We start from the raw sequence: 13,529 nt of genomic DNA on the forward strand, positions 1-13,529 counted from the left end.
TCAGCTTTTATTTGCCGAGCTGTATATCCGGTACCATTTAAACCCTCTGTAATTGGTAAAAGGTACTTACAATATACGTACTTGATACAGTCATTTTTCACTCTCTATCCAATGTCTTTGCCAAAAAATAGCCGATCTATAAGCTCACGATGCGTTGTGAGCTTGTAGATCTGCTATTTTTTGGCGAATGTTCCGCCCCATAGGATAATGGCTTTTGATTATCGCGATAATATCATAAATTGCGATTTCATTTGTCACACTAATCGTGATATTTCATATCGTCCCATCCCTAATTTGTACGCATTGTAGGTTTTCAATGCAGCGCACCGACGACATAACTCTGATCCTATCTAACCTCCTATCTACTGTCACATCCTGATTCCAACCTCAATCTTTTCCTAAACTGAAAGCTTAACTCCAGTGTAAAAACACCAACCAATTGTCTTGTGAGTAGGCTTGCAACGGTACTTAACCTACACACCGATAACACCGTTAAATAAAAAGAAAACGCATCCGCTGCTCTGCTCTGCCCCGAGGAGCGCAGTAGAGATGTGACGTTTGCCAACGATTCCGCTCTTTTGAACAGCTCTTTTAAATGAACGATGGGATTCGGTTCCCAATCGCGGGAGGCCGGGAGCTGTTCCTTGTGTGGGAGTGTCGAGAACAGATTCAGAATCAACGGATCATCCACGGGGCGAGGCACAGCCCATCAGACTGCATGACGTCTCGTCTCCACTCGCAGGGCACGTTCCAGGAGACTAGTTGTGGCTTTATAATGTCACAGCACGCAGTAGGCGGAAAAACAACGATCAGACAAACAAGAAAACGCAGGGCTGTTGTAACACTAACAGCGTTGTTGCTTTTTTACAAAGCTGAATTTTTAATGTGGTCGGATGATTGTTGTTGTTGTAGCTTGAGGTAGCATTGGCTGCTACTGAGTGCTCACAAGACGACAAGACACGCAATGGTGGTTGAAACGGTGTTGCCGATAACCGCGGTGTTGACACTGAAGATATTTTTGGTGTTAAAAATCTCATACCGTTGCAACCTATACTTGTGAGGACCGGGAAAATGTCTCCAACTCTACTACACTTGTGGGGACACTTGGCTCTCACAAGAAAAGTAATACAAGCTCTCTCTCACGCACACACACACGCATGTGCACATGCGCACACGCACACACACACACACACACACACACACACACACACACACACACAGTCCAAGTCCTTCAGGCAGTGTGAAAGTGGAGCTGGCATCTGGTGCCAGTCCATTAGTTGGTACCGTTATGCCAGCACCCGATACAGGGAGAGAAAGGGGTCTATGGTCGCCAATAGCCGGGGTCCATTTGGTAAGTAGTTTCCCCGTGAGGGACATTAGTAAGCACACACACACACAAGCATGAACGTACGTACACACACACACACACACACACACACACACACACACACACACACACACACACACACACACACACACACACACACACACACAATATCCCCTAGCTGTACTCATTGAGCCACTACAGTGCATTTCTTTCCAGAGGGCCATGGGCTACTGACTTTGATAAAGTGAGAATTTAGTTTACCGCTGTGTGTGTCAGTATGGTTTACTCTGATGTTACAATGACAAAATATTGCATTATGTTGTAAAATATGACTCGAGATAGACTTGTTGGAGTATCTGAATCAGTGGGATGCAGTCATGTGCTCAAATGGTAGATATATGAATAGCCAAGTTAAAGGGATATTTCACTTTCAAAAAAACTTTTGGTCATTTTATCATCTAATCACGCTATTATGAACACCCTGAACAGTTTTTAATTTGCTTGATTCCATATTTAGATATTTGATGTAAATGTTATCCGGCCCTCCAGGCCCAGGGCCTCTCCCCATAAACACCCATTGTAACTTCAAACTCCATTTGAGTTAAATCAATAAAAGCCATATGCCTTGAAATCAATTAACTGTTGCTGCCTAGTACAATAAAATGTTTTTGGTGGGGGTCATTTTGTTGGCCATTGGCTGGATTGAGATGGTCCACGGGTTTCTGCCCAACAGCAACAGAATAAAGCAGGGGTTCCCAAACTTTGTTGTCTCAGGGCACCCCATAAATATTTTTTTTCAATCCGAGGCACCCCTACATTATAATTTTCACTCCTTGCAACTTATATTTATAGTATATCGTCGTTGTCAGGTGGAAACCTTGTATATCCAAAACCGTTCATTTTGTATTTATCATCTATAAAATGTAGTGAAAACAGCAGACCTACAAGCACACAACGCCTCGCATCGCGAGGCGTTGTGTGCTTGTAGATGGGCTGTTTTCACTAGTTTTGTGCGACAGTCTTGTATGATGAAGCAGGGCTTTGCTTTACCAAAAGACGTACACATTTTAAACTTGGAGATACAAGGTTTCTGCCCGACAGTGACGATATTTTAGTGATTATGTTGCGAGGAAAACGTTGAGATAATTGCCATTTCTGATTGAAAATAACGTTTTACTTCAAGTTTAAAATGATACTAAATATGTTTTCAAGTGTCCAAATAAATTCCAAATATTATCAAATTATCTTGCGGCACCCCAGGGTGCCCCGTCACCCACTTTGAAAACCCCTGGAATAAAGCATTGAATTGAACACTTCTGATGAGCAAACGGTTATCGATCAAAACAGCCTTCCATCAGCTCTCCACTGTACTCTACACCAAGGGTCTTCAACAGGGGGTCCGGGACCCCCAGGGGGTCTTTAGAGTTACCACAGGGGGTCCTTCAAATGTTTGTGTGATAGAAGCTTTTTTTTTCTCCTCCTTTTTTATATTAACCACTTGAACCCTATAGCGTCCATATTCTGAGAACTTTAGCCAAAAATAGCAGATCTACAAGCTCACACCGCCTCGCAGCGCGAGGCATTGTGAGCTTGTAGATCGTCTATTTTCGGCAAAGAGGTTTGGTGTAGACTGTAGAGGAGAAAAAGAGCAGACTAAGTACAGAGTGAAAGGTCAAGTTTATTAAGTATTGACGGTTCAAGTGGTTAAATATCTGAAAACACAAATTTACATGAATCCAAAATACACTGATGATTTTGCCATCAAACAATGAAACTATATGGCATCTATGGGCTGTGGGGGTCCCTGCTTCATCTCTCTCTTGACTAAGGGGTCCTTGGCCTGAAAACGTTGAAGACCCCTGCTCTACACATTATCCAAATAAACTGACACTGATATATCCATGCTTCATTTGGGGAAAGACTGTGTGTGTGTGTGTGTGTGTGTGTGTGTGTGTGTGTGTGTGTGTGTGTGTGTGTGTGTGTGTGTGTGTGTGTGTGTGTGTGTGTGTGTGTGTGTGTGTGTGTGTGTGTGTGTGTGTGTGTGTGTGTGTGTGTGTGTGTGTGTGTGTGTGTGTGTGCGTGTGTGCGTGCGTGTGCGGTGAGAGTCACAACAGGAGGGATTGTTCATGGTTCCATCTGGAGCGAAGTAAGTCACGGCGCCAGGGTAGTGATTGATTGTTGTGTTGGAGTGTGCATGTCAGTGTGTGTGTGCGCGAGCGTGTGTGTGTGGTTGTGTGTGTGTGTGTGTGTCTGTGTGTGTGTGCGTGCGCTAGCGCGATGGGGCATATTTGCATACATGTGGCAGTTGCAATGACAAGCTGTCAGGTGACAATGGACTGGAAGCCCCCAAATGCGCGCGCGCGCACACACACACACACACACACACACACACACACACACACACACACACACACACACACACACACACACGTGTTTGAGTGAAAGAGAGGGTGAACCAGTAGGTCTAACTGGTGTGTATGCCAGGTAACTTGGCCCCTTTTCCTTCCGTTATGCAGATCCCAGCTCAGGTCTCTAACTGTGGGTGCTTACGCACACGTTCGCGTTTGCTAACCAATTGAACCCCAACACCCTCCTATTCTGGGAGGAACATCCGCCAGAAAATAGCCGATCTACACGCTTGTAGATCGGCTATTTCTATTGAAGAGATTTTGTGTGGCAAGAAATAGTCTACTGTAAGTGCAGACCAAGCAACTCTTCATTATTTTTAAATACATGATTTAATCCTGTCTGTATCATTGAGCTATATTATATCGGTATGGGCTCACAATGTGTCGCAATGCAACGCATTGTGAGCTTGTAGATCGCCAAATGTTTGGTGTAAACGGAAAGCGTACAGTTGTAACTCAAGTCCAGTCTTCTAAGATTACAGGGGCTTAAGTGATTAAAACAATAAACAATGCCGAATATGACAGACCCAGGCGCGTCAATGGGGTATGGCAGGGGTATGCAGCTGCCATACCCTGGGTCCAGGGGGGAGAATAAAAGTTACTTTTAAATATAAATCCATGAATGTCTCTTTGTCTCTCTGTGCTGGTTATGTTGTTAAATTACATTAAAATAACTACAAATGCAAAATGTAACAAAATGGTCACTTTAACAAGGTATTATAATTATATTCTCCACACTTTTATTCTCCCCATCTTGACAAAATGGTATATTCCCAGGTTCTGCAGGTCAGCTGCACAGGTGCAATGCATTATTGTTAATTATGGCACGTATACTATTTTATGCCAAGTTTAGCTGCACTTGAACAAACCGTAGAAACAGGGGAAAAATAGAATGTACTTCTTAAAATAAATGTATCATGCCTGTTGCTAAGGTATGGCACCATGACTGGTGTCTTGCATGCGCCTTCGCGTGCGTGCAAGACACCAGTCATGTTGCCATACCTTAGCTTTTTCTGAACTGACGCCACTGGACGGACCGTGTGGTTGGGTCACGTCTGTGGCTTTGGGGAAAAGCACTTTAATCATTTGGAATGTACTGTATTTATTTATAGAGAAGCAGATACCTTAAACACTGAACTCTTAGATTAACCAGTAAGACTCCCTAAACGGGAGATCAGTGTCCGCCAGGTCGCATACACAAACTTTAGAAGGCAATGGTAGCCAATCAGGAGGGAATATGGGAAATGGGACAGATCCATGTTGATGACATGACTTTAGAGATACTGTGTACCGCTGTGCGTGATTTTAGGGTAAAATCTGTGTTTTGCGGCCTGTGCTAGAAGAGGGTCATGTGAGAAATGAGGGGTGGAGGTTGTGGTTTGGCAGCCAAGGAGTGTGTGTGTGTTAAGTTTGGCATTGATAGGGGCAACGGTGGCAGAGATGAGTAGGCAAAAAGTGTGACGTGACGGACAGACTGACAGACTGACTGACAGACTGATTGACAGCCGGTGGAGGTTTTGATAGTAACTGCGACCTGACTATGGTAGTTTTGAGTCAAGGCTATCTCTCACTTTCAAAAAGTGATTTTTATATCCGCTGCTAAGGGTTGTCTCTACTTGCACAAGAGATTGACATTCCGCCTCATTTATTCCATGCACCTTATTTGACATTGTGTCTTGTCATCTGTTCGTTTTTATCATTTTGAAACTCACAAAATTGGCTTTTGCAAGCCCACAACAGGAGGAGCTCAGTTCAGAGTGAGACGCAACATTAGGGTTTACACCATTCAGTTCACGTTCAACTTTATTTTCATGGGTATAACAAATCAAATGCAATACTTGTGCTCTGACTCTCTCTGCCTTAACACAAAGGACACCCGACAACCTACTGTACAAAGGCTATACTGTGTAACCATTGCACAATTGTCTTTCATGTTTTCATTAAGTGCAGCCTTCTGGATTTGTTGTACATTTCTCGAAGTCTTAGTAGCCTCTAGTAATACGTTTGACTATAAACCAAACCATGAGCCAAAGCCGCTTGAGCCCTAGCTCTCTATATCACCTATTATAGGGGCGGCATAGCTCAGGGGTAGAGAAACCGTCATTAGAGCACGAAGGGTTCCCAGTTCAAATCCAGGCTCCCCCTGAGTTAGATCGAAGAGTCCTTGACGAAGACTCTGAACCCCTAGTTGCCCCCGGTGAGCAGGTTGGTACCTTGCATGGTTTCCTCTGCCATCGGTGTGTGAATGTGTGTGTGTGTGTGTGAATGGGTGAATGTAATGCACAATCTATGTAAAGTGCCTTGGATAAAAGCGCTATATAAATGCACCATTTACCATTTATTCCAGATCTGCAGGATCTGCTTATAGATCGGCCATTTTCGGGAAAAGGATTTGGTTTAGGGAGGGGAAGAGCGCACCAAGTACTGTGTGCACTGTGGTTAAAAAGACAGTATTTACTTTGGACGTGAGATTGGTCTGCGTTAGGATGGATTGTTTGAAAAAAACAAACCAAACAAAAAAAAGAAACGATCACACCTGCAATGTGCTGAAGCTCACACTATCTTTTACCACCGCGACCTTTAGCCACATCCACTACAGTCTATTCAGCAGGAAAACACTGCATGCTCTGCTCACAACTGTAATACTTCAGCGTGTTTGGCATACTGTGTGTGTGTGTGCGTGTGCGTGTGCGTGTGTGTGTGTGTGCGCGCACGTGTGTGAGTGCATGCCGGTATGCGGTGCAGTATGAATGCGTGTGCAATGAATAGGACAGGAATGTAAATGAGCTTCAGGCATGCAGGCTCGGCCCATGATGAGCGTCTGCATGGCAGCACCATGACAACACCACCGCCACGACTCGTTAAAGATGCAACTAGCAATCTACAAGCTCTCAATGCATCGCAGACGTCGCCTGATTGGCTATTTTCGCTGCACGACATGCTTTCATAGAAGTGTGCGTGACGTCGCTGTCGGGCAGAAACCTCGTATCTCAAAGTTTCAAATGTGTAAGTTTTTTCGAAAAATAAAGCCCCGGTTCATCATACAAGGCTGTAGCACAAAACTGGTGAAAATAGCTGATTTACAAGCACACAACGCCTCGCACCGCGAGGTGTTGTGTGCTTGTAGATCAGCTTTTTCACTAGTTTCAATCGTTTTTTGAAATGATAAATAAAAAACAAGACGGTTTTGGACATACAAGGTTTTCCACCCGACAACGAGACATGCTGGCTTCTATGTCATCCAAATGTCTGAAATAAGTCGTATAGCGACTGAGAACTTTAATCCGTTGGCTTGTGATTTTTCATGAACCACTTCACTGAGAAAGAGATCAAGCAGGGACCCCCACTACATTACATAGTTGTGTTGCAGATTACATCGTTTCATAGTTCATTCATTGTCTCATCAGTGTTGTGTAAATTAATATTTATGTGTTTGTTTGTTTGTTTGGTTGGTTAATTAAGACATTTAACTACTTCACACAAAGATTTTGCGCACCCCCGCCCCGTAGTAACTCTGAGGACCCCCCAGTTGAAGACCCCTGCCCCATAACGCATTCAAAAACGAGCCGACGTTATATCAAATCATGAGCGGCACACACAGGTGTCAGGTGAGTGGATACGGCGCTGGGATGGGTGTTCCCACTCTCTCCACAGGAAAACAATTACACCCGCGGCACCACTGTTCGTCATGTGTCACTGTCACCTGCCTCGCTGGGCCACTGGGATTGCTGTGTGTGTGTGTGTGTGTGTGTGTGTGTGTGTGTGTGTGTGTGTGTGTGTGTGTGTGTGTGTGTGTGCGTGTGCGTGCGTGTCCTACGGTACCTGTCGCAGTGGTTACACTTGAAGGGCTTGGCCCCGGTGTGTTTGCGGTAGTGTCGCGTCAACTCGTCACTCCGGGCAAAGCGCCACTCACAGCCCTCCCACGAACACTTGTACGGCTTCTCACCTGAGAGAGAGAGAGGGAGAGAGAGGAGAGAGAGGGATGGAAGGAGGGAGGGAGGGAGAGGGAGAGGGAGAGGGGAGAGAGAGATTAACATTCACATACTCTATCGACATTTAAAGATTTCCCCAAACCCGAAAAGAAAAACACATCGTCATCTTTCAGTGTTTTTTATGTAACACAAGCTACTGTCTCTGTCTCTCTGTCACACACACACACACGCACACACACACACACACACACACACACACACACACACACACACACACACACACACACACACACACACACACACACACACACACACACACACGCACACACACACACGCACACACTCACAAACACGCACACATATGCGCGCGCACGCACGCACGCACACACGCACACACGCGCACACACCTTGGGGGCCAGCCAGACCTCATGCTGATACGACAGTCATTTCAATGAGCCAATCGAGTCAATTAGCTCGGTCTAAATGAAGTCTTTCAGCATGGCTGCATGTTAATTCATAATCCACTCCCCCCCCCCCTTCCTTCTCCAAAAAAATCTGCCTGAAAATGAAACTGGTTTTCTCCCTATGGTACCCCCCCTCTCCCTCCCTCTCCCTCCCTCTCCCCCGGACCCCCTGAGGTGGGATCTGAAATGTAAATGAAGTTTCATCTTGGCTTTAGCAGATGGGAGGAGAGATGTAGCATTGTTCCCAGGCCGTGTAGCAGGCTGCGGTTATCCTTGCGCCATGAAAAAAGCCTTCCGGCTGGGGGGGTGCGCGCGTGTGCGTGTGTGCACGTGACGTCGTTGTCGGGCAGAAACCTCGGCTCGTATCTCCAAAGTTTCAAGTGTGTACGTTTTTTTTTTTTATAAAGCCACCAGTTCATCACACAAGACTGTAGCACAAAACTAGTGAGAATAGCAGATCTACAAGCACACAACGCTTCGCGCCGCGAGACGTCGTGTGCTTGTAGATCTGCTGTTTTCTGAGAGAGAGAGAGAGATGGAGGTACTGTATATACAGTAAGTGGGGGCCACAGGTGCCAGACAGGCGGATGCTTCACACCCTTCTCGCCATAATTGGCCGGGAGTCCCCAGTGACCAGTCTGCATTAAACACACACTCGCACACGCACACACACACAAGACTGTCGCACAAAACTAGTGAATATAGCAGATCTACAAGCACACAACGCTTCACGAGACGTTGTGTGCTTGTAGATCTGCTGTTTTCACTAGTTTAAATAGTTTTTCTTTTTTTTAATGATACATACAAAACAAACGGTTTTGGACATACAAGGTTTCCAACTGAAAACGAGGATGTGTGTGTGTGTGTGTGTGTGTGTGTGTGTGTGTGTGTGTGTGTGTGTGTGTGTGTGTGTGTGTGTGTGTGTGTGTGTGTGTGTGTGTGTGTGTGTGTGTGTGTGTGTGTGTGTGTGTGTGTGTGTGTGTGTGTGTGTGTGTGTGTGTGTGTGTGTGCACCGATGTAAGGGCTGCCTTTGGAAGGATGTGTGTGTGTAACGTGGCCCACCATCGTATGCATGCCCTTTGGGTTTTTGGGGAACGCCGATGTCTGCGAACGGGACAAGCGTGCGTGCGTGTATGTGTGGCAGCCAGTAGATAGTAGAACTGGGGGGTGTCAATCAGATATAATTGGGGTCTAACTCTTAATGAGTCTTAATGGGTAGTAATACGGCTGCGTACAGTCGGCCAGATGTCCCGTTCCCCTCCTTATCACAGCAGCCACCAATCTTTCTTAAAGATGGGGTGCCATGATTTCTAAAACATGATTATCATCAGGTATGATTATACTAGGAGGAAGATTTTTGCAAAAGAAGTGTACAGAAAGAGTTAAAATTAGTTTTTTATGTGGCCACACCCACCAGTTCATTACGTATGCCTGGTTGTCATGGTGGGTGGTGACCCAGCTGAAGTTAGCCACACCCACAGTGTTGGGTGAATGGTAAAAGGGGAGGGGATGATTATATGATGTCACTCTATCTGTGTTTTTGGATCTGCACTTTTGACCCACAAGGTGTCAGCCTCCAGGAAGAAACCTCAAATACAAAGGGAATACATAATTGCTCATAACAACCACACCAGGGGGTCTAACGAAGTACTGTCAACCTCCTAGACACATGAATACCAGAACAAATACAAAAACTATGGCACCGCCTCTTTAAGCACGCCACACCACGCCACGCATGCACGGATCTTGACAGCACTTTTTTGTTTTGTTTAGTCATAGTCTTTTTTAATTAGATTTCATGTAGTTTTAGTCATATTTCTGTCATCCGAAAAGAAAACATGCATGCACGCGCACACACACACACACACACACACACACACACACACACACACACACACACACACACACACACACTAAGGGGACTGTCTGTTGTGCTTGGAGGAGTTGAGCATCTTTTTGCCGCTGTTATTGAAGTTAGCAAAGAGCTTCCGACGGTGTGTAAACATCACACGCACACGCACGCACTACCGCGCGCACACATGCACGCACAGACAAGTCTGCGTGCGTGCGTGAGTGTGTGCGTGTGCACGTGTGATGTTTACACACAGTTGGAAGCTCTTTGCTGACTTCACAGCAGCAAGAAGATGCTCATTCCCTCCAAACACAACAGTCTCCTCTGTGTGTGTGTGTGTGTGTGTGTGTGTGTGTGTGTGTGTGTGTGTGTGTGTGTGCGCTCTTGCACAGAGGGGGGAGAGAGAGACATAGAGAGACAGAGAGAGAGAGAGAGAGAGAGATGGAGGTACTGTATATACAGTAAGTGGGGGCCACAGGTGCCAGACAGGCGGATGCTTCACACCCTTCTCGCCATAATTGGCCGGGAGTCCCCAGTCTGCATTAAACACACACACACACACACACACACACACACACACACACACACACACACACACACACACACACACACACACACACACACACACACACACAGAATGAAAAGCCCAGGCTGACTTGGCAACCATGACGCCAGCCAATTATAACACGGCGAGGCACGGAAGCATGAAGTCACCTAGCAACCGAGAGGGTGGGGGGTGGGGGTGGGGGGGGGTAGAGAGAGAGAGAGAGAGACTGAAGGAAAAAGACTGGGAAAGAATGGGTGAGTGACTAAGAGAGAGACTCAATGGAAGAGGAGAGAAAAAGGAGAGAGAGAGAGCAACATCCATGGACAATATCTACCAGCCACCAGCCAATTATGGGGAGTGCGGTGCTAGTTGCCTGGCAACACAAACTGTGTGAGAGAGAGAGAGAGAGAGAGAGGATGGCAGGATAGCAGGTTGTAGTTAGAGGTACACTTGGCGAGTGGGGGTGGATTTGAGGCTACAGTTTTGTAGTCGTAAATCCTAATACACGGTCCTGGTGCACGGGGGGGGGGGCATGCCGATATTAGCCGACCCACAAGCTCGCAACGCGTAGCGAATGGTAACGCGCCGTGAGCTTGTAGGTCGGCTATTTGCGGCGGATATTTACAGCGGCCCTTTGCACGGCGGAGTAGGAATCGGGGCTTAAGGAGAGCCAGTAACTCCTCACTGTCGGGTAGAAATCTCGTATCTCCAAGTTTCAAATTCGAAGCCCTGCTTCATCGTACAAGACTGTCGCGCAAAACTCGCGGTGCGAGGCGCCCTTGTAGATCGGCTATTTTCACTCTTTTAAATCTTTTTACATCAGTGGTCTTCAAAGTTTTCAGGCCAAGGACCCCTTAGTTGAGAGAGAAATGAAGCAGGGACCCCCACAACCTTCTCATAGATTCCATATACTTTGGCAGCACAATCATCAGTGTATTTTGGATTCATGTAAATTTTTGTTTTCAGATATTTAATCTCTTGAACAATACTTAATAAACTTGACCTTTTACTCAGTCTGCTCTTTTTCCCCCTCTTTTTAAACCTCTTTGCTGAAAATAGCCGATCTTCAAGCTCACAACGCCTCGCAGTGCGAGGCGTTGTGAGCTTGTAGATCTGCTCCGTGAGCTTGTAGATCTGCTCCGAAAATGGACACTAGGGTTGAGCGGGTCATATTAAAAAAAAGGAGAAAACAAGTTTATATCACACAGAGATTTGTTTGTTTTACATGATAAATACAAAACGAACGGTTTTGGACATACAAGGTTTCCACCCGTCCGCGACGAACTGGCAGCTTGGCGCTGGCAGCACGGCGGCTAGCTGAGAGCTGCGTGCATGCTGCTAATTATACGGTACGCTCTCGTCTCGCAGGTTTTGGTTTGGGTCTCTCTTGCCGTTTCCCCAGCAACCACCCCCCCCCCCCCCACCCCCACCCCCACCCCCAGTCCCCAAGAGTCCCTCATCCCAGAACCCCCCTAAACTAACACTCTCATGCAAGGGTGTAACGATACATGTTAACAGCGATACGATACGCATCGCGATACATGGTTAACGATACGATACATGGACGATATTGGTTCATTCATGGCGAGACGATACGATTCGATTCAATGATTTCAAATCGATGTAGTAACTATTTAGGAAAGAAATGAAATCTGTGTAAAACGTGTAAAAAAATCTATTATTATGGAAGTAAACGCTGTGATTATCTAGCAAATATATGGACATTATATTTCAACACATTAAGGACAAACCCACCTTGACATGAACACAGAGATTACACACATTTATCGATAGACCAAGAGTAGCTATTTTTTCCCTCTTAAAATTGCCAAATACAAGGCACAAGTACTTAATTTCCATACAATCAATTATTTGCATTGCAAAACGATTCGATACCGATTACCGCTTTTTAAAACGATACGATACGATACAAAGCCAAAACAGTATGATATTTTGCTTTTGCAAATGATATAGCCTAGTAGATCATTGCAAATTAAAATCGATTTTTAGATTCAGTTACTATATCGTTACACCCCTACTCATTCATGCACCAGGTGTCCAGATGGAATCCTACTTTCCTTCAACGTAGCCCCTGCAGTACCCCTGCGTACCCCTAGGGGTACTGTAACCCCATTTGAGAAACACTGATGTACAGTATAAACTGATGGTTTTGTTTATTAAAAAAATCCTACGCTTAATCCAATAAGCAAACAGAGAGACCGCCAGACAGACAGATTTAACTGCATAGGGATGGAGCTCGTTATTTTTATTGATAATGAGCACCTTATCGATCCTGCTTATCAAGCCCACTATTGAGCGTTTTCTAATATTTTGTGGAAAGATGTGAGACGACAAATTCAGAACAGAACTGGTATCTTTTTTTTTTTATGGCCAGTTGTTGTGACTGCGATTTTGTTGCTGACCACAATCTATGAATATGACAATTGACACGTGTAACAAATCATTGTAGTGTAAATATCATTAAAACAATCATTCATTTGTGTGTAATCATTTCTTGATCGCCTTTTGTCTTGATTGTTTAAACATCATGGGCCGCTATGCTGCATAACAAGCTCGATAAGCCCAAAGCGTATTGATACCGGGTACTCAATAAATCTGTTATCGGGTTATCGAGCTACCCTTGTTTCGGGCTCCATCCCTGCTAGAGTTGTACGTGAGATACATTTACCTCCTACAATTATAGATCATTGTGATCTGTAATTTCCATTTCAGAGAGAGAGAGAGGGAGAGAGAGAGAGAGAGAGAGAGAGAGACCAATCTTGGCTGAGACTCAGAGCAGCTCTGCCATCTACAGTAAGTGCTCGGGAGATTAGCTCTATTTAATTAAATATATTCTATATTAACATAACCAACATAATCCCGGATGGAGAGACTGTAGCGCAGCTTTCAAATGAGGACCGAGAGACAGGAAAGTAAATGCTTTTAAATCGTCTCATAATGAACGCTGCACGTGGGGGGGCATTTTGTTTGGATTTGGA

General features: G+C 45.3%; 1 protein-coding gene across 10 annotated transcripts in view; it reads right to left on the minus strand.

Annotated features, from left to right (window-relative positions):
- LOC308307709 (Krueppel-like factor 7) overlaps positions 1-13,529 on the minus strand; it is a gene marked incomplete at its 5' end in the record, with an annotated part of 122,874 nt that overhangs the window by 4,998 nt on the left and 104,347 nt on the right. For all 10 annotated transcript variants that reach the window (XM_080752976.1, XM_080752983.1, XM_080752984.1 and 7 more), the window contains one exon: positions 7,558-7,681. In XM_080752976.1, the coding sequence (XP_080609102.1) occupies positions 7,558-7,681 (124 nt within the window). The remainder of the gene's footprint in view (positions 1-7,557; positions 7,682-13,529) is intronic.

The sequence above is a fragment of the Nannobrachium achirus genome (assembly GCF_963921795.1).
Source record: "Nannobrachium achirus genome assembly, chromosome: 22".
Lineage (NCBI taxonomy): Eukaryota > Metazoa > Chordata > Actinopteri > Myctophiformes > Myctophidae > Nannobrachium > Nannobrachium achirus.